The sequence below is a fragment of the Fundulus heteroclitus genome, chromosome 14, assembly GCF_011125445.2.
Source record: "Fundulus heteroclitus isolate FHET01 chromosome 14, MU-UCD_Fhet_4.1, whole genome shotgun sequence".
Classification (NCBI taxonomy): Eukaryota; Metazoa; Chordata; class Actinopteri; order Cyprinodontiformes; family Fundulidae; genus Fundulus; species Fundulus heteroclitus.
Window position 1 is genome coordinate 27,143,167 of NC_046374.1, and position 25,899 is coordinate 27,169,065.

Consider the following 25,899-nt stretch of genomic DNA (forward strand, 5'->3'; position numbering starts at 1 on the left):
TTTCCATCTAGTCTTTCTTTATCCAAGAACAACATTTTGCATTTTAAATAGTGGATCTTTGCAGCGATGGGATCAAAACAATACAAAAAAAAAAACAGGAAAGAAAATAAGACACGCACATCCTCGACAACACATCTCGCGCAGCAACATATAAAAATACAGGAAAACAAACAAGGAAGAATAATTAATTGTGAACTAGCCGAGCATCCCTTTTAAGAGAAAAGCCTAAACTTCCCAGGGTTGGGAGATTGTCTGGTGACGTACGACGAGAGTAAGGATGGTGGAGAGAAAAAAAACAAAAAAACAGTGTTTTAACGTCAGGTTCTGGAGGAAAAACAAATGTTGGTAATTACAGCTCTACAGGATGTTAATAGTAGAACTTTCCAGGCAGTCTGGCTATCAGCGCATGGAGCCAGGATGAGTGTTGGGGTGAGACAGAAACTGAAACACAGATAACGGTTCCCATGTAAGCCACCGCAGTGACCTCTCTCTCTCTACAACTATCAGCTCTGCCACAGGCCTGCTGGAGAAAACCGTGACGCATGTTCAGATACAAGCGTTAGGAAACAAAAAAAGAAAAAGAAAAGAAAGTCAGAGCAGCTTTATATTGCAAATCTTTGCACGGATACAAAATCTCCAGTGTACAAAAAAAAGTGAGCGTGACAACGCGGTTGCTTCAGACGGCGAGGACCTCGTTGCACAAACACACACACAGTAGCCTAAAAATAGAAAATCTGTATAAATAGTTTCTACACGACTAAAAAATAATACATTTACTGACCACTTCTAACAGACAAGACCAATATATATCTCTGAGGCACAGTTAAATAAAAAGATTAAGGCATGTTGGTGAAGTCCAGTATTTCCACGGTGTTTTCTCGCTGCTTTTTTTCCCTCTGCCAACAGACAAAGGACGCTGAAAAAAGTTCAGTCTCGGCTCACGACATTTGACATCCACTCGAAAAGTGCAAGAGCGTGCCTGTAGAAGAGCGAATGGAGCAGTGCTTTCCAAAAGGGATCGTTTCGACACGTCCGGCAGACACATTTACATTCCACGCGGCGGTCGCCTCCAGTCCATCCCAAAAAAAACCCTGGCTTGGACAGCCCTTTCCCTCCTCCTCACACCCGAGGACTCGTCCTACACCACCCCGCGCAGCTGCCGTCGTGCAAAGTCAAGTTCCTCCATTGTGCCTTTGGAAACACAAGGTGCTGTAAGGCTCGGAGCGAAGCCGGGCTGCCGATCAGCTGACGTCTTGCTGGCAGGCTTGCGCGTCCAAAAGAAGAAGGCGTACTTTGCCTCGCAGGAAGTTGAGGTGGACTTGGAGCAGCTCGGCTGCCGAGGACGCGCTCCACGTTCCCTCCAGTCCCGCAGTGCTGGCCGGCGGGGTGTATTCCTGGAAACGAGCATAAAAGAAAGGTGACGCAACCCAAACACAGACGGCCCTTTCAGCTTAGTCAGGCCCAGGAGTCCCTTTCAAAAGGATGCATTGTTTCTGTAGCAGTCTAGGAGCGGCCGTGCGGAGTCTTATCAGCTCCTGCGGCGTCCTCCTAAAAGGCGCACAGATTAAAATGATGTCTCATGATGTCCTTGAAGGGACCCATTACCTCACTGAACTTTTGGTAAAACCTTGTTGGTTACATCCATGGACGTTGTCGGTCATGTTGGAGCACGATTACCAGGTTTATTTAAAAGCGTTTAAATCGTACAAAACACTCAACAGGTTCTACAGTCATCAGTTATTTAATAAAACAAAGTTAACGTGTCAAAGTAGCAAGAATCTTGGTGTGGAGACGTCAGTGATGGCCTGAATAAAGCCGTCAATCTGGAAAGAGATGCAACCTTGTTTCCACGCAAGCTGAAGTCGCTAATTCTACAAAGAGTACCATTATTCGCACTCATAAAACATTTAAGACAATTGCTAATCTTCCCAGGCGTTGATTTCCCCCTCCAGGTCAGACCATTTAATGCCTGGTGATGCTCCAGAAAACACAAGAATCATACCTACTGTCACCTAGGAGTCTCACTTTGTAACTTAAATGTTGAAGTGCAATGAAAGGACGATTAGAAAAGGACCGAGCAGAAGACTGGAAAAGTAGCCGTCTAAGGTTATATGACAGCACAACAGGTTTGCAAAGAGGTTTCTGAATGAGCTACAAGGCTTCTTGTAGATGTCCCCGGACAGGCGACAATAAAGTTGAGATGTTTGGCCATAATGCACAGCTTTACTGCAAAAAGGGAACTAAAAGTAAGTAAAATTTTCTTGAAATTTGTGTATTTTTCCTTGATTTGAACAGCTAAATAAGACTATTTGCCAATGGAATGAGTAGTTCTACCCCTAAAATAAGACTATTAGCTATCCTGCACTTGAAATAAGATGATGGAGATTAATTGTTATTATTTTAAGTGCAAAAATCTTATTCCGTTGGCAAATAGTCTTATTTACCTGCTCAAATCAGGGAAAAATACAATGATTTCAAGAAAATTTTATTTACTTTCAGTTCCCTTTTTGCAGTGATGAAAACTAAATAAAGCAGATCGACACAAACACCTCATACCAACTCTCATGCAGGCCGGTGAGAAAGTGATAATAAGGCTTCTTTTGCAGCCTTGGCACCTTGTAGTCACTCAGTCGACCGTGTGCGTCTCTGTAAGCCAAAGTTTTCCACAGTTAACTGAGAGGCAGTGTCTGAGAGCTGAAATTTGATTAAAACTTGGTCACGCCAGCAGTGAAGCAATGTAAAGAGAATAAAACTAATAAAGAAAACAAATATTGCAGTGTAAGTGCTACTGAACCATGAAGTATGCTCATTTTAAGAAAAGTAGGTCCTAAATAAGAACTAGACCCCTAACTGCCCCTTTAGTGACAGACTTTTACGATGTTGACCGTCGTTTGGATAGATGACACCGAAGTGGAGATGTTTGGACACGATGCAGAGCGCCAGATTTGGTAAAAACCAAGCACAGTATGTGCTACACGACCTTTACACCTTATTTAAGCGACGCATGTGAGGCCATCTGTCCGACAGCCGAGGCTTGAACCAAACTGGGTCAACAGGGCAATGATCCCACGCACTGCAGCGAATCTGCAGCAGGATGGCTAAAACGCAAAATAACCAAGGTTCTGTAGTGGTCCAGTTAAAGTCCAAAATCTGAAATAGAAATACTGTACTTTGCGGAGATCTGGGTATTACCAAAACTGTTCAAACCTCCACAAAATATCCAAGCAATAAAGTTAAACAGAAAGAAAAAAAACTTTTAATTGTTTTGGTCAATAATAATAACAGCGTGGAACCTGTTTGTTTTCCCTAGATGCATAACATCGTATAAGAGGGTGCACTTTCTTTTAATATTAGTCATAAATCTTCTTCAGGGTTTGTTTCTCTGCTACAGAGATGAAGTAAACAGGGTTATCTAAGGTCTTAAACAGGGTCTTTTAAAAAAAAAAATCTTTTAAAAGGCTTTTTTAGTGGCTGTAGAAGGACACTGAAGTTGTGCTGCATGCGCTGCTCCTTTAATCTCTTTCTACGGATATTCTTTAGCGCAGGGGCAGCAAGGACCTCTGCAACGTCTCCATTGTGTGCTTTTGGTTTGCAGACTCATTCTGGACAGATGGTAAAGGAAAACATGACGTAGTGGCCATCATTTATTCACCTTCATTTCAAAGATATTCCTTTGGAACAATAATGCTGCGTTTCATTTACCTGGGAAGTCTGAACTGGGAGCTGGGAATGGTGTAACACCCGAGTTTACAGCGTTCCAGTTAACACAGTCGAAGAAGTTTGGATTAGGTTTCCAATATGGCGACGGCCAGGAAAGACATTGTTTTGTTCATAACATCTCTTACAAACATCGTTTAAAGCTGTACTTTCCACAAGTAAACTCCGATTTTTATTTGTTCAGAGTTGCAGCCGCTACATGTAGCATTGATCTTTGATGCACTCGTACAGCTTTGTGTTGCAAATTTAAAATGTTTTTGTCACAGCTTACTGTTGTTGATGTGAGGAACAGTCATATAGGCTCCGACAATCGGACTTAAAAAGATTTCCCACTTTCTGAGTAGTAACTACAACTTCCACTGCAACTGGAACGCAGCATAACTGTGGGTGGAGTAATGTTGGATTAAATTTGCAGTCAGAACTCGGAAATTCTGGCTTCTGATCGGAAAAACCAACTAACAGCTGCTATAGTCAGAGTTTCCCATTGGAAAGTCGGAGAAACTTTTCAAGGCAGATTGTCGGATCCATTATGGCAGCTCCTTGCGTCAACAACAGTAAACTGTGATGAAAACATGTTTATTTTACAAAGCACAGGTGTAAAGGATGGTTCACGCGGCAAGTTTTTAAAATAGTCAGCTGATTTTTAAAGTCTGAGAGACACCACACGTAATGGTAAAAAAATCGTACATATACATTGCAAAAACAGAACTAAAAATAAGTTAAATTTTCTTAAAATTAGTGTATCTGTCTTTGATTTGAGCAGGTAAATAAGATGATCTGCCAATAGAATAAGATTTTTGCACTTAAAATAGGAACAATTCATCTCTATGATCTTATTTCAAGTGCAGGATGTCTAATTATCTTAATTTAGGGGTCAAAATACTCATTCCATTGGCAGATGAACTTATTTACCTGCTCAAATCAAGGACAAAAACACTAACATTTTGCTTATTTTTAGATGCGTTTTTGCAGTGATAAAAGGTTTGCTCGTAAACACACAAACAGATTTCACTCAGGATCATTCAGACGTCTGACGGGAAATCATGCAAAACCTCCCGAGATCGAACGGGAGTTCAGAGTAAATAAAAATGGATGACGAGGAAGAGCAATGGCGATGTGGACTACATCTAAAAACACAAGAAAAAGAAAAGCTGTTGGTTAAAGGTGTAGAGACGGTGAGAACGGGGGGGCTCTACATTCACTGCACTATGAAATGAAGGTGAACTGTGTTTTTTTCCTCTCTTGGTTTTCCCCTCACCTCACTTTCTGATTGGCTACACGTCACGTTCAACAGGCTGTGCGCCACACATGGCAGGAATATCTCTTAAGATTATCTTAAGAGCCACCCCGACAGTCGGGGCCTGCTGGAAGGGGAAGATCAGGCAAAGATGAGGCTAATTATCCTGACGTGTGAACCAGTCTTAAGAGTGCGTCTAAAATCAAAGTTACATGTAGCGGCTGCAGCTTTGATGCGAAATCGGAGTTTGCATGTGGATAGTCCAGCTATAAAGGATTTTTATAAGAGCTACTACAAACAAAACATTTTTCCTGGCCGTTATTTTTATTTTTGTTTTTATCTTGGAATCCCGACTTTGCCGACAGTATTAACTGGAACGCTTTTTACTCGGGTTTAATCCATTCCCAGCTCCTACTTAAGTTTTCCGAGGCAAAACTCATGCAACATAAGGCTCTAGTCAGGGGGTAAGTCACTCTTTAAGGATGATTCATTTACTGCTATGCTGTCCAGCTGAAAATGATTTTTCTGTGTGGAAATTCTTTTCAAAAAGGCCAAAAAGCTACGCATGTAGAGCTTTATCCCTTAGGGCAGTATAGAGAGGCCAAATTAACGTCTATGAGCAAACCCACACCCACACACACACCCACACACACACGCGGGGAGAATGTGCAAACTTCACAAAAGAAAGGTCCCAGCTGGACTTTGAAGCCAGGGCCTCCTTGCTGTGTGCAAACCTTGAATCAACCCGTCATCAACGTTAAAGATGGTTTTAAGAAATCTAGCACACATTTCAGTCTAATATTTCCATCTCATACTGACTCACTGGAAAGTTGAGGCTTCGCAGCACAGCGGTGATGCTGTCCAGGTTTCTGGTGGCGGTGTCTATGTGGCCGTTGAGTTCTGCGTCTGTCATCGACGTCCGTAGTAAGCCGAGGGCCTGCTGTAAAAGCCACAGTCCAGTCTGCACTTCCTGAGCTTGCGCCATCGCCTTCCCAAAAGACAAACAGAGCCAGAGAGTCAGAGTCGTCTTTTGGAAGCGATAGAGATCATAGGATGTAGGAAGTAATCAGCTCTTCCGTAAGAAATTAACTGGAGTCACGGGTCTTCCCGACCAAAAGAAAAGGAAAGAAAAAACACTTAAATATAATGACCTCTAGTACCATATGCATAATAAACACGAGGAGCAAGCAGGTCAAGCTCTGCTGTCTTTTACTGCAAATCTTTATTAATCTAAAGCTTGATTTTGTTGGTTACTTACATTTTTCTTCTCCCAGTCCTCAAAGTTGACAGTGGTTTGGGGAACAGAGACGGCCTCTGTCAGACTACATCCTTCCCTACATGATTTCTAAGAAAAGAGAAAACCAGAGTCTTATTTACAGCCGTCTTACCTAACTGCATCTAAACTGCACTGCAAAAACGGATCTAAAAATAAGTAAAATGTTCTTAAAGTTAGTGTATTTATCTTTGATTTGAGCAGGTAAATGAGATTATCTGCCAACGGAATGAGTATTTTGAGCCCTAAAATAAGATAATTACACATCCTGCACTTAAAATAAGATGATGGTGATGAATTGTTCCTATTTTAAGTGCAAACATCTTATTCCATTGGCAAATCATCTTATTTACCTGCTCAAATCAAGAATAAATACACTAATTTTAAAGAATATTTTACTTATTTCTAGTTCCATTTTTGCAGTGCTATGCCTCGAACACAGCGACCGTGCTCCACTTCTCCTTCTTTTGAGTTGGCGTCTTACTGCATTCATACATTTTTTCTCTCACCATAGCGACTTCTGCGTCTCGTGCTTCCTGGATGAAATGGTTCAGGACCCTCAGGTCACAGATTGGCCTTGGTGGGGACGGTAGGCCTGGACGGGTCCACTCCAACACTAGTAGCAGCAAGGCGAACAGTCCTGCATGCAAACAAGACGGTCACGGTTAGTCATGCGTGCCAACAATCACATGCAAACATCCGACGTCACCCAGGTCCCCTCTGGACCGGGTAAGACATATGGCTAACATAGCTTGTGATTACAAAGAGACGTATTCATGGTGAAATATCTTATCTCGGCTCCATGTCTTGTGACTCGGCCGTGCTTTGATGCTGTGTGGTGATATGCAGGCTTGTGTGTAATTCACACAAGTATGTTTAAAAGTTTAATTCACATTTCTTTGTAGCATTTTTGAGTCTCATCCTGTAGGGAAAACAGTGGAGCATACTTTTGGTTTTAGATCTTAAATAAAGTTGATTATAGATCAGGTTTAAAGTGTTTAAGTCACAAATAATGATTGAAATCGTTTTGATTTGCATAATCCCAGAATGATTGCTGTGCTTTTTTTGAGAATTTCTATTTATTTATTTAAATTCAGAGTTTTACGTTGTTTACTGAGCCTTTAAACAATGTTGGAAATCCCACATGATGATGCCATGACTTCATAGCCTTCTGATCAGCTAATTTACAACGTTTGAGTTAAAATGGAGGCAAACATGTGGATGTATTTTAAGGCAACACCTCAAACACACTGCTCCCTTGTGTGGCATCATGGGGAAAACCAGCATCAGTCACGATGTATTATTAATAAGAGAACCATGAAGCTCCACAAGCTGCTGAAACAATTACTGTATCTGCAAATATAAACATCATTCAGGCTCTGTGGCTGTTATGTATTTGGTGATGTTTGCCTTATAATTCAGAAGCAAATGGGGCATCAAAATTTTCTGGTAAAGTCATTAAAGATTACAATTAAGCAGCATCTTTGTCAAAACAACAGATGTAGCCAGATGCAACCTTTTTTAATTAAAATCAGGATTTTGAGATGGAAATAATGAGGTTTTATTTTTATTCGTTCTTCGTTTGCACAACGAATCCAAAGCGGAAAGACATTAAAGGGAAGGCAATTCATGTCCAACATTACATACACAGACGCATGGACAGAGTTTAACATGCTCTGTTGGTGTGGATATTTCTATTATCATGGAGCCTGGGTGTGACACAACTGGTTCTTATGGGGCAGTGTGGACCGACATGCCCAGGTGTGATCAGTGAAAGGAGTGGAAAAAAGAAGAGGACAATGACAGAAATGAAGTTCTGAGACAAATTTCAACCATAATGTCTGCACAGACTACCTCCCCGTACGGTGGTGCCTTTTTCTATGAGACATTTTCACAGTTTCCCTGACCATCACCATGTTTGCTGTCGACCGAAACGTACCAGAATCTAACTCAGAACTGCAAACATGCAAACTGAAATCTTTCTTCTTAAAAAAAACGTTTGTCTTCTCTACCTCTTGAAGACACAAACAGAAAACAGACATCAGCACAAACAAAGGCAAAAATAAGGCACACAAAGATGGGTTTGGCTGTTTTCAACTGTTTTAGTCGGATAGTGGGTCCCTTCCAGACGAACCGGCAGCAATTAAAACCGGCTTCCAGAGTGAGAACATCCACGAGGCGGCTTCATTTGGACACCCCTAACTGCATAACCTGCTACGTGGAGGTGGTCAGCAGCACCAAGTTCCTGGGGGTGCACATCACGGACAACCTCACCTGGTCTGTGAACACCACGTCACTGGTGAAGAAGGCACAGAAAACACTGTACTTCCTGCGGAGGATGAGGAGAGCCCACCTGCCCCCGCCCATCCTCACGACCTTCTACAGAAGCACCATAGAGAGCATTCTGACCAGCTGTCTCTCTGTGTGGTGTAGAGGATGCAGTGCCACCGACTGGGAAGAGGTTCTGCAGCATTCGTTGTAGGTCCACCAGGTTCTGCAAAAGCTTTTTCCCTGTTGCTATCAGAATGATTTGCCGAAAAACGCAAAATGCACTCTGTACCACATTCGCATATTGCACATTTGCACATATGCCATCAGACCGTTGAACTGCAGAAAGTTGGACTCTGAACTGTTGAAGACACAAAATGGACACTGAAATTTATTTATTGAGATTTATTGCATTTTCCAAGCTGTATGAAAACGAAATTTCGTTCTGTACGCACTCTGTGCATGCAGGATGACAAATAAAGTCTAACTCTAAGTCTACATGCGAGTGAAAGTAGACCTCGCCTGTCCCCTTAACCGCATGCACTAACACAACCAAGAACAAAAGGTGCCGTTTTCACCCAGATCCTTGAACAAAGAAAGTGTGTTGCTGGTCAGTAGTACTTCAGTGTGACAGGCGCACATGAATGGCTTTCTTTCCGAAGACGTATTTCAAATATCAACCAGTTTCAGACATGTTTGGGTAAAATCGTCTGCCCCCTTTACTGCTGTCTCCTTTCCCTCATCCTCTCCTCCTTTTCAGCATCAGACTTCTTGAAGCAGTGCATTAGCTCCTTCAAAGAGCTCTCCGTTTATTGATAGGCGAATGTGTCTCTCAGGTCTTTCCAACGCAATCCTGCTGCAGCAACAAGTTGTGCAGTCTGGGCTTTTCTACTGTGGAGGATGAAAGGAGTTACTGTCATATCTCGCTTGCAGCGTGCAACATGTTCAAGTCCCTTATGACTTAAAATCAGACATTGTGTGTGGAGCTCTTCTCTCTTTAGGCTCTCTTGGATCACTTCCTTCTGTTTTCTTTGCGGTTGTTCAACTCTTTCATATGTGATCAACTTTCCTACCTTTTATACTGCTCTAGCTGGCTCAGTGGAATGCTTTACTCGTTCTTGGACTATGACTTGATTTTATCCGTGTTGGTTAGGTGGCCGGTTATTGGTCCACTTTAGGACTCCATAGCCAGTCTTTCATAATCCGTATGCGATAATTTAGAAATGCAGAACAGAAGTAGCTTTTAAGTGGCTTCTCGTGCTCTTCTACATTTCCATCGGTCACCCTAGAGGACTCTCGGCATCATGTCGATGAACCGTACATATAGCATCATTTTATAGGAGTTCTCATGGTCAGACCAGTAGTATGTAAAACCTTCTGGGCCCTGCTCATGTATTGATACGTGTATCTTCTGATCTTGGTTGCTAAAAAACTTTGCAGTAACTATTGGCTTGTAATTTGATTCTGGCGAGGATGACACTTGAAGGAGGGGCGCAGCCCATTAACCATGTACCGTAGTGTGTGTCTAGCTAATAACAGCAAGCGTTAGCTTACGTCTACCGGAAGGTTTTCTCACAGACAGGAACTTTACTGACTGTTTTATGTTGCAGTCAAACATTGAGACATTTAAAATAGACAAAGGATGCTTAGCATGCACTGGGGGGTGGGGGATAAAGCCTGGCGACCCGCCATGCTTATAATATGGTGGGGGAAACCCTGCTTTATTTATAAAAACCAATTGCATTACAGTAACTCATAACCATTACAGACCACCATAGCATCTGTGTAAGCTATCTGATAATATATATCTGGCACAGATGTTACATCGTGCTTTAGAGCAGGGATGTCAAACCCTAGTCCTTGAGAACTGAATCAGTGAATCACCTCCTCATGCCTTCAGGTCCTACAGAGCTCTGCTCATCTTTAATAACATTCTACTTATCTTCAGTAGAATTGATTACTGCAACTGTGTTTTCACATGTCTGCCTAAAAAGTGGATCAGACAGCTGCAGCTGATCCAGAACGCTGCTGCCCGCGTCCTCACTAAGACTAAGAAAGTAGAGAACATCACCCCAGTTCTAAAGTCCTTACACTGGCTCCCTGTATCTCAGAGAATAGACTTTAAAATACTTCTGTTAGTCTATAAATCCCTGAATAGCTTAGCACCTAAATACACCACAGACTTATCAGTGTATCAACCCTCCAGACCACTAAGGTCTTCTGGCTCCAGCCTGCTCTGCATACCTAGAACCAGAACCAAACACGGAGAAGCAGCATTTAGTTCCTATGCTCCACTTATCTGGAACAAACATCCAGAAAACTGTAAAAATGCTAAAATCATGAATTTCTTTAAATCAAGATTAAAAACACATACGTTTAGGATTGCCTTTGGCTGTTCTAGTTAAACTGTTTTACTGAAACATTATTAGTTTAAGTTTGTAGTCCAACTGGTTTTAAAATCATTAATATTTGCTTTTAGTTCCCATTTTCCCATGTTTTATTTTGTTTAATTTTTTCAACATTTTATTCCAACCTGCTTTTATTCTGTTTTTATTTACGTATATTTTAATCATCTTAAGCACTTTCCGCTGTCTTTGTACTGAAAGGTGCCATACAAATAAATTTGCCTTGCCTTCAAGACTGGAGTTTGTCACCTTTGCTTTAGAGCATTTTTCAGGATAACACAATATGTTTCTTCACATCACACACAAGGCAACACCTGTTACACTCTGCAGCATCCAGAAACTGCATGAAAAGACGTTCTCAGTTTTTAGCCTCTGTTACCCATTTAGATGTAACCGTTCCTTATGAATAAAACAATGGACAAACCAATAGCTGTAATCCATGTGTACCAAATTATGATAAAATTGATGCATGGGGCGATGTGGCACAGAGGTTAGGGAGTTCGTGCATGGCAGCCTCGCCTCTGTCAGTCTGCCCCAGGGCAGCTGTAGCACCTAACATAGCTCACCACCGTCGGGGTGTGAATGGGTGAATGACTGAACTGTAGTGTGAAGCGCTTTGGAGGTTGTCAAGACTAGTTAAAGCACTATACAAGTACAAGCCATTTACCATGCATCAACTTTCCATTAGTCATTTTTATGACTTGTAACCTTTGCGAGAGATGCTTGCAGGTGTTGTAAAAGAAAATGTGTCCTACCGAGCTAAATGTTTGCACTTATCCTTATGCTTTTGGTCTCTCTAGCCAACATTTTCTGTCTTAGAATAATTGCGTCTTAAACATAAATTATCTCATGTTCTCAGACAGGCAATCTTAACTGCTCTAATAACCCATTTTTACATGCTGCAGCCCTGCTTTGATTAGCCGTTAGCTCAATGCTCCAATGATAACCCCCCTCTGATTCCCCAGATAGGCATCTCTCTGACTGCTGTTTGCTGAAAGTAAACACCGACTGTACAAAGCTACTCCACACAACAGACCAACATCCCTTTAACAGCCTAAGCATACTTTTAAAGCCCCGTGCAATGCCGACAGAGCTGCTCAAGGAGCAGGCCCCTTACAAACAGAAGTAGGAGTAATTTTGTCGGATCTTCCCCCAGAGCTGCAAACGCTGCATACCAGCAGGGAATTTCTAAGGCGGTAACCTGTAAAGTCAGCATGAAGGAATGACTCAGCATGATATAGCAATTCCTCTTCAAGACAACATGTGATGCCTTAGATTATGAACAGAAACATAAATACAGTGACAGTGCAGGAAGACCCTCGTTTATGTCTCATTTCCGTGAAGGCGCATTAGTCAGACTCATTTAGAAAGATGTACATGTTTATTCAAACTGTATGCCTCTTAAAACTACAAGACAAAAGATATTCCCAACATCCACTCAACGTTTGACCACATTCTCCAAGGAGTGTTACTGAAAATCATGACAGAGATTCCTCTGTGTCACGTGGGCACACAGCCCGGCATCTCTGTGCCACATCCGGAAAGCACTTACACACAGGAACAGGGATGTGTGACGCAAAAAAAGCGTGATAAAAAGAACCGGTTATCTTTCCAGGCAGATACAAGTCAAATAAAGTTCCCAGGCTCCTGAATATCTCACAGAACACAGCTAAACGTCAAAATCAGATTCATGTTATATATTGTGCTATCAAAATGCGTTTGCCTATGTTGATTTTTTTAGTTGCGCTAAGGTGTTTCAGATAATCAAGTTAAATTTAATAGCAGACAAATATAACAGGATTGAAATGAATGCAGTTTTCAAATGATGCCTTAATTTATTAAAGAAAATAAGTCATCTAAATCAACCTATGTGAAAAGGATAATTGTCCCGTCGTTAAATCATGAATCTACTGGGATTCATCAAATCCTGTTTACTGCCAGGCTTGGTAGAATCAAGAAATCCCTTAAACGATGTGTTGTCAGACCTTCATGTTGCGTGACAAGTTGTCTGACAACATGAAGTAGGTTAAAAGATCACATAAAGCAACACATCATGTCTCAATCTAAAGAATTTCCTCAACAGATGCAAAACAGAGTCATTGACATCCAGCAGTCTGGAAAGGATTACAAAGCCATTTCTGAGGGAATCAATAAAATCACGGCGAGAGTCAATATCCACAAAAGGAGAAAATACCAATGGACGATCTTTCTGTGGAACAATGTTCCAAGCACCGCAGGTTTCCCTCACCTCAATCAAGGTCAGTGTTCATAATTTAACAACAAGCAAGTGACAGAGTAACAATTTCCTCCATGGGAGTTGGAAACCACTGCTGACCCAAAGAAAAAGCACACAGACCCAGCTAACTTTGGCAAAAAAGTAAAAAAACAACAAAAAAAACAACCTTAATGATCCTTAAAATGTATATCAAAATATTCTGTTGACTGATGTGACAAAAGTAAAGCTGTTGTGAAGGTGTGTGCCCTGCTACATCTGGCATAGAACTGACGTAGTGCATCAGAAATAAAACATTGTAGCAACAATCAAACGACGTGGTTGTACTGTGACGTGCTGGCGCTACTTTGCTACTTCAGGACCTACACGACTTCCTTTAGTTGATGCAAACATTAATTTCTGCTCTCCACAAAAAAAAAATCCAAAAAGACAGCCATAAAACCACCTCTGAATGGCTAAAATCCCCAAAATGAAGGTTTGGATTAAGTCTGGACTTAACTAACATCCTTTTGCATGAACCTAAACAAGCAGTCAAAAGTTGTACCAATTAAAACAAATCCTCAAAGAAGAGTCGGCCCCGGAAATGTAGAGTTATTGCAAATCCTTAATGGCAGATTTTTATTTTCACACCGGGACAAATTTTGTACAATGATATGAAATACTTAAGCATAAGAGGACATCTATCAGGTAGCAAACATTGCTCTCCAGCACTGTATGCCTCCATAAGTAATCTACCACCATGCTTTAAGAGTTAAATTGCATAGTCAGCTTAATTTTCTGAAAAGCTACTGTCACGGAGGAGATTCTAAAGTCTCGTCCACACAAAGACGAACATAGTTAATTTTCATAAACGATTGAGAAAACAATGTGCGTCCACATGAGCGGATGTAACACCACTGAAAATGCTGTAGTGGGTATGCCAGGCCCATTGGTGGCGCTGTGACTAGCCAACTCAAGTGAAGAAAACACCGCAACATGGTGAGGTATCACATACAAACATCTACGCCTTTTTAACGTGAGCTTTCTGTGTAAAACAGGCTCATTAGAAGAGTCCGAGGTTGCTACTAACAGCCATAACAAAGATGATATGTACCTTAGAATGAACGTAACGGCGGCCATCTTTGTTGTTATTTATGAGAGTGAGGTACAAAGATGCAGCTCACACGTACACGCAGAAACACAAAACTGGTGTTTTGAAATTCCTCCACTTTGTTACCCAGTTTCTGAAATGATTGTTTAAGAACTCCCAAAATGCCCAATCCGTGCCGACGCACAGCACGTCGGCACGGATTAGATGTAATCTCGTCTCCGTGTGGACGGGGCCTAAGTAACACGTCAACATGAAAACATATGACAGCAACCCGGGCTCATGAAACCTTGCAATTCCTGGGCATCCATTGGAGATACCGAATTGCTTCAGTACTAAAGAATAAAAAAAATTTCTGTGCGTTATCTCAGTGCACAATATAACTAATCAGCAAAAAGACGATCATATAAACTCCTATCAGAGTAAAACTTGCTAGTAGTTTACTTCACAGATTTTAAAAGATCCCTCCATGCCAACCCTTCAATTCTGTTGGCAAGTCAAATTATGGTACCTTAAAAAATGGCGTTAAAGTTTCTCTTTACCCAAAAACGAAGACCAAACTTTACTTTACCTCTCTGATAATACAATTAAACTTTAAATTTCTGCCAACTTAAAGGCCCGACTGTGACACAGCTTGTATTTCTAGACGTAAAGCAGCGTCCTCACAGACAAACGAATGGCCTCTTTTCAACATGCTCTGACTGTGCGAAGTTGCATGACTCAGCTTGAGGGTTATCGGTGACCTTTCCACCGACACCACTGCCTACGTGCGAATGCATCAATCCAAAAACTGCATTCCTGCATACCCCGTGTCGTGACTCTCTCACCAAGGTGGTGGAATCTGCAGGCCGGGACGGCAGCCAGACGACAAGCCGACAGCTTAGCGTGCGAATATCAGCTGCTGCTGCTTAGATAAGCAATATGAGTCTTCAAGTAGGAGGCACTTTGGATAGTGGCGAGCTTCCCTGCAGGTATGTGACAAAGGCGTTGGAAAGGTGGGCTGTTGTCACGTGAAACTACGTTTCCGACATGCGCTATTTTAACTAGCGCCTCTTAAGCACGGTCCAGTTTAAAGAACGGAGGTAGAAACAGCTAAATGTGGCAAAGGGCGCATAAGGAAACGACTACATTAATACGCCTTCTGGTACGGCGAGTCTCTAAAAGAGTAAAAGTTCCGCAAAGTTATGAACAAGTAGCCACCAGATGAGTGACATAATTTCCTGCTCTGCTGGAATCCCTTAGGACAGTCAGTTTCTGATAACCTCTTTGCTTTTCTGCTGACACAAGTATGTGCTGAGACCTGCGCAATAAGCTTTTTGCATTGAGTGGCCCTCTTTTCCCCGTCTGCTGGGTCATGCTTGAGAAGCAGACTTGTAGAGTGAGTTTACTTGGGAATTAAACTGATTAGCACAGTGGTCATCAATACTCAATGTCTCTATCTCGGGGAAGATCAAGTGTCTGGAAATAAGACATCTTCTGCTGAAATCAGAATTAAACTCGCAAGTCACAGCGATTTGGTCCCGAGCCTCAACAATGCTTACATCAGCGTCTTCAAATAGATTTTTATAAGATGAATCTTCTTGAAGCAATTTGCACTGGGAGGATTAAAGCGTGGTAACGTAACCAAAGGATTCACATCGTCCTTGGAAGTAGTAGATGAAGAAGATCCTACTTGTGACAAAAAGACTTTACTGGGTGGTCATGGGGGGGGGGGGGGGGGCATGTCTCCTTATGTTCCTTGTCTCTTGTCTCTGGGACTTTCTTTTGGTCTACATAATGAGGATTTTATCTATTATCTATTATCTTTATAATGCTTTCCGATCTTCCTTCCGTCCTGCTGCCAGCAATTTTGGTGAAAGACGATATCTCTTTGGCATCTCATTGAGCTGGAAATCAGAGGTATAACACCATTTTTTTCAACGCATCAGTCATATAACTGCTTTGCTAAGGAAAATATAAATGAATGTTGCAGTATTAATCTTTACATTTTCATTTTACAACACACGGTATCCTAATGACCAACGTTACTGCTTGCATCAAGAGCACAAGGCTTCATCACACAACCTGCATGAAGATAAATTCACATTTATCATTGAACACAACATTGAACACATCACAGTGTTGTAATGTTCTCTTCATGCTTCCAATGATTTTGCAAATGCAAAGGCCCCGCTAAAATGCAAAAAAAAATTATATTTCAGTCTCAAAACAATACTTTTACTTTACCTCAGTGTAGCTGAACAGACTTGGGAACTGTTTGCTGATAATTTCTGTAAAAAATGTAAAATCGATTTGGCCGGTGGCAAAAAAAGTCTCATAACTTCCTAACAGGGCTGCTGGCCCCCTATAGAAAGTTCACCCCCAGAGTCAATAACTAACTTCTACATTTTATCTATGCATTATTCAACGACTTAAACACCACGTGCTGAACCAGAAGGTTGGTTTTATTCTGGTTTTACACAGCACAGGGACATCCTTCAGTATGCACAGGCTCTGTCTGAGGCGCCCATTGATTGATACCGGTCAAATATCCAAAAGGATGAAGCTTACTAATTAACAGCCTTATGACTTTCATCAAGAGGGCAAGTAATCACACTATGTAGAGACAGAACTCCTTTCATATATCTGCACAATGTTTTAAAACAGTAACAGTGGTGTGCATGTAGAAAAGCTTAGATTAAATCAGCCAGCAACGCTTCTTCAGAAATATCCAGGCAAGGGAATCATCCTTTTCTGACTCCTGTTCATTTTACGCTGTTGCCCAACTCTAGTTTAAAGGATCAAACGCCTTTTAATACAATGCAAAACTTTGAACTTATTACAGCAGATATTAAAAATAATGATAGGAAGTCACTTTAAAGTAAACTTATCTGTTTCAGAAAGAGTAAAATACTTTGATTCAAGAACCAAAAACGTGGCATAGTAAGAAAAAGTTTGTAGAGCTGGTTCTTACAGTCAAGTATTGTAAGTTTTTTTAGAAAACATAAACGAGAAATTACAGTGTATGATTTCGTTTTTATAAAACTAATAACCACACATTTCATCCATGCACCATAAGCACGATCAAGCAGCCAAAGCATGCGGCGCCGCGGCGCAGACAGGTCATGCCTCACATGGCGAACTGCGAGGCTGGGAAAAAAAAAAAATATTCGCTTCTTACCTCTACAAGTTTTCCGCAACATTCGCGACAAGCAGCGGCATTTTTCAAACACATTGTGAGATCATTGGACACACGCACGGCAGGGGAGCGTCTGCGGCACCGCTCACATATCCACAAGGTCCGAGACGCAGGCCGGGAGCGCAGCTCTGGTGCGTCAGACCGACCGTCATGCAGCTCCGTCCTGCTGCCCTGAGCGCTCACCTAGCAGCCTTCATCACTGATGAGCTTTGGGAAAAGCTTTTATTTACCTCCCCCGAGGAGACAGTGATAACGCGAGCACGCGCTTTTTTTTTTTTTTTTTTTTTTTTTACCTACCACACACAGAGATTAAACATCAACCCGCCAAGCAGTCCCCCCTCAGTGCGTAAAGCATGAGAAAAGACCAACAACCAAAGCCATTGTTGCTGCAGAGGGGGGGATAAAAATCACAAAGACATGCCCATAACTCACTGGGAAATTCCATAGCGGTGTCCGCATAGCCCCTCACAGGCTCCTCGTGGTTTGGCCAATAGGTCCGTCTATTGGCCATTAATTGGAAACGAAGCTCTTTTGTGGATCTCATGTGCACTTATCCGGTAGGTGTTTCTAAAAACTGATGCCGTTTGATTTTTTTTTTTATATATTAATGACTTTGAAAATCAGATGTCATTGTTTCCATGATGACAAGATGAATTACTCCTCCCTTAAGGCAACCTGATGTCGTTTCTTGCTCTCCAAATGCTGGGGCACTGCAGTTTATTAAAAGAAATGAAACGTGCCATTCATTCATTCATTGATGGAAATTATTCCAGTGACAGCAGATCACCATATTTAGCTTGTTTCACAACATTTTGTTAGTTAATTAGTTAAACTAATGTTTCACATAGAATATATAACAGTAACACGTTTTTAAAATTAGGGAAAACCATGATGAAATGTGTGGCTTTTCATTCAGACCTTCCTCCTGACTGATTTTATAAATGGCTTTGGTCAAAGCCAGGAAATGATTATTTGATTTATTAGAATAAATTAATTAAACTACTCTGGACATGGTTTATTGGCCAGCACAGAGTGAACACATCTAACACACTTAGACTGAGCCTATGATGGTGACCTTTCCAATATTAGGTCTTGCACAAATGAACATTTAATCAAAGCCTACCTTTCTGATCCTCGTTGTGAACATTCTCATTTCCAAAAATGTCCTGCTTGTTAATGTCCTTTGTCTTCAGGTTCAGGTCATCCAGGCTGCTGTTGTCCTCCACTGGCTTTGACTTGGACTCTGACATTTGCTTGGGATTTCCATCTTCATGAAAAGCGAGATGGTAATCAAGTTTGAAGTTAACTACCATAAAGTCATTACATTTTCTCTCCAAATCTTCTGGTAGTTCCAAGAACCCAAGATGGGAGTCACATGTTCAACTTTATCCAATCCTGCAGAAACACAACCACCACACAAGATATTTTTTCTATGATGAGCTGTGTGAATGACTTCTTTTATGTTATGAAATAAGCATAGAGTAAGTATTGAATATGTCAATGTCTTTCCAAGTAATTAGATCTTTAATGTGGGGCTGTGGACAGAAAATTCCTTACAGACCCAAATAATCAACACATCAAAGGAAATCTACACAAAATTCTCCATAAATAAGGTTATATGTAAAAAAAAAAAAAAAGGTGGAATAACACAGGTGATAAAAAAGCAAAACATCAGAAACCGAAGAGAAAAGCTAAAACCTGATGGTTTTTAAAATAGCAGTGCCACCCCTCATCAGTGCAAACTGATATCGGCTGGATTAGTCTGAAATCATGACCCGTAAGAAGGTTTTCATTTCATAGAAAACCCCATCACTAAACTTTCCCAAGACCTTTGCAACTTTTTTGCTGTACATATTGATACCTATAGTTCTTTAGGTTTGTTCTCAAACATTTGGCCAAGTCAGTAAAATACTGGGAGACTATAGTCTGGTCTAGTGAGACCAAAAAAATGTTTTTTAACTTGCTAGGAATCAGAAATGAAACAAGGGTGGCTCTGAGCAAAACAATGGCTTTAAAAACAAAGCCACAGAAACCTTTTGCTGGATTCAAAATAAATAAAATATAGGTGCTGAAATGACCCAGTGAGTCAAGCGACTTTTAATACAGCTGAAGATTTACGTTGTTATTACTGTAATCGAGAGTCCCCCAGAACCACTAGGACAGTTTGTGCAGAAGAATGGACCAAAATCACCCCTGAACTAAGTATGTAACTTGTTTGTCAATACAGGATACATTTTTAAGCTTTCATCACAAAAAAAAGGCCTTTCTAACAACGATTGAATAACTTTCAGCACGTTCACTACTTATATATTTGTCAAACCATTTTATTCCATAATATTTAATGACTTCTGTTATTAATTTGTCACATATTTGGAATAAGTTGTTACCAACATCTGGTGTGAATTTCATGCTTATATACTCATTTTTTTATATACATAAAACTATATATACTGAATTAAAAAAAGAAGTAACACAAAAAACTAAAACACGTTCAATATTCATTTTCTCAGTTGAATAAACATCGCCTCAGATGTTTGGGTCCAGTGTGCCTGATCACAGTATCATAAAACAAACTTTCACAACTGTTGTTTATAATAGTTACAGGTTTTAAGTAGTAGTAAAGATCAGCAGGTTATCAAATAATGTCTTATCACAACACGGCTTGTTAAAACATTTCAAAAATATTTGTTTTTGAGCCCAAAATGTACATTTTCAAACATATTCTATATTTTATGGATTTATGTGTCAAAGTCATATTTATATGGCAGTTTACATTGATTGCATCACAAATTGGATGTATTCCCAATACTTAGAAGCCCTAAAATCACCCAGCATTTCCAGGCTTTTTCTTTATGTGCCAGATCTATTACTTAAAATCTCTTGTAACATCACAAAATATGGAAAAGTTCGACAGGTATAAATATTTCTACAGCGCAGTTGACAGCTGCTGTTTTATAAACTTTTAACTAAATTCATCTTTTTGCATTATGAAAACTCTCAGTCCGTCTTCTAGATCATTCAGTCCTTAGTACTAGCTTATTAACCTGAATGTTAGGTTTCACACCAAAGCCATCTGAAGTGATGACGAAAACCTTCAGTCCTCGTCTCATCTAGTTTGAAACACACAGGTCCGTTTAAAGTCTGAGGTTCCGTCTGAATACCCTTAATAATAGCTTAAGCTCCTTCCATGGGGTCAACAGTAAGATGGTGGGGAGGAAAAGAGCTTCGGACTGCTGTGACGATTCCGGACAGCCTTTAAAGCTAGAGTCGGCGATTTTTTCCGGAAGTTTCCCCAAGTCCCTTTTTTTAAGAACTGTGAATGCGCAAAATCGTATTACCTTGGTCTTTCACTCCTCAGGGCGCTTGTGTGAAAAAAAATCTCCCAAATCCACTCTGGTTTTATTTCTTTCTACTAAGGGCTTTCTCTTCTTCTCATAAACATGAATGTGGTTCGCTTCTTGCAACTCTAAGCCATGTTCAAAGGAGGTACAATGAACGGCTAACCTAGCTGCTAAGCTAACCTAGCTGCTAAGCTAACCTAGCTGCTAAGCTAACCTAAGCTAACACTAGAAGTGCGCAGCCAGCAAGCAGAAACTATAAAGGAAAGAGCACGCACACTGGCGTTACGTGAGTGCCTCAGAGTGATTGGCATGTGGGACAACCAATAGATAAGGTGAAACCCATGGAACTTGAGTGTCAAAGGGGGGGGGGGGTATATAACGTATATGGGTGAGAGCAGGAACAAAACTCTGACCAACCCCTTTGGACCAAACAGCACATAATAGTTAGAGTTTTTACAGGCCTGCAGCTCCTAGAGAGAATGATTTTTAAATTTCCGTTTTCTGCATATATAATGTATTGACTACTTTCAGGATGGAAGGACTATTTTACCCAGTATAACACAAAGTGTTTCTGAACAGGATTACCAACTATAGCTTTAACTCCGACATTACGCAATGGAAACGCACATGTTTGATGTGAGTCAAATCCAGGCCTAGAGCCTCCCGAAAATGAACTACAAAGTGCACACTCTCTTTTCTCCAGACATTTTCTTTGATTTCCGTTAGGGCCTGGGCTTACATGTCATGTCACACAAATGATTATGGGAAACCTTAAGGCTCCTTAACTCCGCTACAAGACGTTGCGATGTTCCTAGGCAAAACTAGCCGGATAAGGGAGCATACAGGCTTCTTTCCTACCTCCATCTTTAAGGTCCCCACATACTTGCACAGACATAGTTCGCCTTTGGACACTGCACATAGTCATGTATGTACAGAGCTTAACATCGAACTGTTTCATATGTGACACTGAGTTTGATACACTGAGCTGCTCCAAGTAGGTGGTCGCAAGGACGCCTCGCATCACCGTCCCTCTCTGTTCTCAGTGACATGTTTGCGGTGGGAGCCTGCTGGAAAAGAAATAGCTCTAGGAGCTCAGCTAGCTAATCTAATCTAATGCACCGCTTCTTCCCACTGTCAGAAAGCGTGGGAATTGTAGAAATTTCCCACAAAAAAATGTAGGCAATAGTACGTTTGACTATGAAGGGTAAAACATCCAAAGAGAGTCAGTGCGGAGTCCGTGCAGCTCACAGTATGCGAACAGTACGCACGTGTATGTGGGAGCCTTTACTGACTGCAGTATTTGGACAGCACATATCATGGCGACCGCTCACACACTTCTGCTTTGGCTACAGAGTTCGTACTCTATACGGGTGTTCAGATTGAGCCCAAGTAGAGTTAAAGCAGCACTGTGTAACATTTAGCCACTAGGAGCACTAGACCTGTAACTTCCAGGTTTAGTGCATTTAAAGGCCACTGGCAACACTTCACTGTTGCAAAATTAAACAGTCTCTTTCCACGTTTTGGAATCTGATAGACCACTTTGGACCAGCAGACTGAGAAGTTATGGAGTTCCTTGTAAAGACAAGACCACAGCCACCCTTCTAGATTAAATCCTACATCAGAGAACAGCAAATGTGTCTAATCAGGTAAATTTCATGTCTGTTTTGTTACCAAACAACAATGTTAGTATGTTGTGTAGCCTGGTAGCTTAGCATTTAGCGTCTGCAAAACTGAAAAATATACGCTTGGACATATTCTGTGTACAACAGGAAAGAAGACAGCTCACCAGTCTAATAATAACAATGTAAAAAGTGAATGGGTATTGCATCCTGATTGCTCTTTTATCAAACAACAAAGAGCAAATTCTTTTGCAAAATCCACTCTTGTTTTTCCCTTTGGAGCAATCCCTGTCTCGCTTTCTCTTTTCGGCCTCCTATGACAAAGCTATGACAAAGTTTGACTTGAGGATGAGAAAAGTAGCACATAAAAGTAGCTCTTGTGTTTAAATGAAGCTCAGACTGCTGTAAAGCGGTGCTCTAGGTCACATGATCCATTCAGCGACAGATCCGACCTTCACAATTTACCTAGAGGTACTTATGAGAAAGGAAGCTCTGCACGCAGCATCGATATGCACCAAGTCCTGTATACTGACCTGAAAAATAATTTAAAACATCTCAAATTTAGCCAATAGTTGGATCAAAACTTACCCGGTGCTGATTTAAGCAAATGTCACACATTTATACTGTAGTTGTGATGGTAGGACAGAGAGAGCTTTCTCCTGGCTGTGGTACTAAAGAACCAATTAGCGTCTAATTCACTTGATTTCAAGAACCCACTCTTTGCTACTGTTCTAACAGTTAGCTGCAAAGATTTTATTTTGTTTTATTTTTTGCAAAGATTTTATTTTACCTCCCTTGCATTCGTTGATGTCAATAATTGCCATTAGAGGATTTGTTAAAGAAACAAAACATTCCTAAAATTGGACTTATACCCTGCTCAATAAATATACTCTTATTAAATGTTAGATTTAAAAAACAAAAGTTCAAAGTGTGATCTGCAATCAAATATTATTTTGAAATAACTTTTACTCATATTTACCAGGAGGTGAAGTAAATGTGGAGGGTAATGTCTAGAAGCCTGAAAACTCAAACAGTCCATAAGCTTTTCATGAAGCTATAAATATCTAGATTATTTATTGTTTTAAATTGCTGTGCTCTATACATATTAGACTTGGTTTTCTTTATAATATTCTTATCCTATCAAAGTTTTATTGGGTATCAGGGGCCCTGGTCAGCTGTATTGAGGACCACATGATGCGCCCACCTCACCACTGAGCCTGACACCACCCCTATTATTATTATTATTATTATTTTGATCAATGTTTAATATAGTCTATAAGTCAAAGGAATAAGTTCTTTTAAAAATTTGATGACTTAAAAGCAAAATGGACAAATGACCAAAGTAAAAAGAGTCGTTCTTGCTTTTGTTCTCTCACTGTTTAGACCAGCATTATCAAACAACGAGGCATCATCCTTTGAAGCTGCTGGTGGTCGAGCATCTTTCTAAAGGTCTTTTGACGGAGTGAAATTAAAGGAAAGAATAACCCAGAAAATGAGACCACCTCAGAAGTTTGTAAACATTTTTTCTCTTTAATTACCAACCAAGGAGATTCTGAATTTGTAAAGGATTGTCCTGTTTGTGGTAAAATAAACTTTAAATGGGTGGGCTAACTTCCAGTCACTTTTATGCCATTCTTTGAACAGATTTGATTAAATATTGTGTTTACTGGTTTGCATAACGCCACTTCAAAAGCCTGGCTTCACAGCTGAGATCTGGTCCACCGCTGTATATCCAGATACTTTAATTGTTTTAGCACCAGCATGAAATATATATTAATATACATCTAATTAAAGAAAACAATCAAAGAAGGACAAACTAACATTATTATTAAAATTATTAAGGATTCCAGCATTTTGATCTGTTATTGGTCTAAATGCTATTGTACTTTGATAAAGAAACTTTTTGAAAATGTGACTGACTGATGAAACAGACGTTCTTATTATAGCATTTTCCATAAAGGGTAGATAGAGAACATGAGACAGTTCGTGGTGCATAACATATTAGTGCTTTCACAGCTGTTCTATGCAGAGAAAAAGCTTTTCTAATCCTAAAATTGTATGTTTAAAACCAAAAATAAAGATTAATTTAGTTGCGATAGTATAGTGCAACAATATAGTAAAGTAGCAAAACAACATGGTTAACTCCTAAAAATTAAATGTCAACTTGAAAAACAGGTTAGGAAAATGTGTTAGCAGATCACAATAGATTTATGTTTATGACTGAAATCCAGCATTTAAAGTTGGGAGGTCCTGGTAGGATTTGAACACAAGACTGTACAAAACACTTAACGTGGTCAAAGCTCTCTTGGCATAAATTACTGCTTCAGCGCAGTGATTTATGCCTGCGGCTCCATGCTACTTCGAAGCACCCTTCATTTCATCTGCATTGTTGGCTTTGGTGTCTCATCTCCCTCTTGACAATAATCCCTAAACTCTCTTTGGGGGTTACGGTGCCAGACGTTTGGACTTCCCCATGAAATACTTAATCTGAATTGATAACTTTTAAACCAATTAACAACAGTCCTGTCCTTTTTCTCGCAGGATATGAAACGTCCGAGAAAATAACTAGACAATTAAAGACCATAAAGATGTGTCCATCTGAAGTCTACATCGTGAACCGCCTTTGCTTCCTAATCCTGTCAAGGCTCTGGTTATCTATGTTGCTTACAGAACTTTTTCCTTCCTCTCAACTTTCCATAAATATGCATGGATTCAGCACTCCATAAACTGCAAACCTCTTTAGCAGTGCCCTTGTATGGCTTATCCTCTTTGGGCAGGGTTTCAGTGACTGCTGGAAAACTGCTGAGTCAGCAGTTTTCCCCAGTATTGGAGGCTGTAACTTGGTGCTGAACATTAGATTTGTGCACCAGAACACTTTTTTTCCCCTTTGTGTAATGAATTGCTAATGTTGAACCCAAATGTGACACGGAGCTGTATTTTAAAAAAGGGGTTTATTAACAAAATCCAGGTGGCAAAAAGGCGGACTCAAAAAACTGAAAGGCGAAAAACAGAACAGGCACGGACTGGCAGACAGGCAGGTTGTACATAAAAATAATCAGAAGCTGGAAAGAGCTTACCGCAGGCTGGCGAGAGGGATAAACACAAGACGTTCCGGCAACACACAAACAACTAAGGAGACTTAAATAGGAGGATGGAACAGGTGAGCAGGGCGGGACCAATTAACCAAAACAGGTGAAAGTAATTGAAGGAACATACAGACTAATAAAGAGAAAACCTAAGATAGAAAGCAAGACTAAAGGACACAAGCTGACATAAATAATAACCAAGACCAGATGACTAAAAACAGACTAAGCACAACTCAAAAACACCACAACACAGAAATAAATCCTAAAACAGAAAAGTTGGCTAACTGAAAATAACCTAAACCACAACAGAACGTTACACTTTGCCATAATATTCTATTTTTTCTGATAAACATCATCAGCAACAATCATCAAAATTTAAGAAAGTTTGAACTCTATCCCTGTGTGTGTGATGGATATACGCACGGGTTTCACTTAAATTCAAATAAATCAACTCT

The 25,899-nt window shown here is 40.5% G+C and overlaps 1 protein-coding gene and 1 long non-coding RNA gene across 4 annotated transcripts; one reads left to right on the top strand and one right to left on the bottom strand.

The window, feature by feature from the left end:
- epoa (erythropoietin a) lies at positions 1–18,753 on the bottom strand. 3 transcript variants are annotated; one of them, XM_036146635.1, is made up of 5 exons: positions 18,522–18,753; positions 6,737–6,867; positions 6,213–6,299; positions 5,778–5,942; positions 1–1,394 (listed from the first exon to the last, which is right to left on the bottom strand). In XM_036146635.1, the coding sequence occupies exons 1-5, from the start codon at positions 18,709–18,711 to the stop codon at positions 1,242–1,244; spliced, it is 726 nt and encodes a 241-aa protein (XP_036002528.1). In that variant the 5' UTR covers positions 18,712–18,753; the 3' UTR covers positions 1–1,241. The 3 variants fall into 3 exon arrangements, with proteins under 3 accessions (XP_036002528.1, XP_021165081.2, XP_012705760.2); XM_021309406.2 differs by lacking the exon at positions 18,522–18,753 and adding an exon at positions 17,831–17,944; XM_012850306.3 differs by lacking the exon at positions 18,522–18,753 and adding an exon at positions 17,381–17,657.
- LOC118565740 lies at positions 17,870–24,059 on the top strand. Its single transcript, XR_004932564.1, has 3 exons — positions 17,870–17,955; positions 18,592–18,684; positions 23,742–24,059. It is a non-coding gene; the product is annotated as an uncharacterized LOC118565740 (long non-coding RNA).
- Positions 24,060–25,899: the final 1,840 nt, after the last annotated feature.

Coding starts and splice junctions, on each gene's coding strand:
- epoa (XM_036146635.1), bottom strand. CDS start 18,711: ATGGTAGTTAACTTCAAACTTGATTACCATCTCGCTTTTCATGAAGAT. Junction 6,300..6,736: donor GAGACGCAGAAGTCGCTATG/GTGAGAGAAAAA, acceptor CTCTTTTCTTAG/AAATCATGTAGGGAAGGATG. Junction 1,395..5,777: donor TGCGAAGCCTCAACTTTCCA/GTGAGTCAGTAT, acceptor GCTCGTTTCCAG/GAATACACCCCGCCGGCCAG.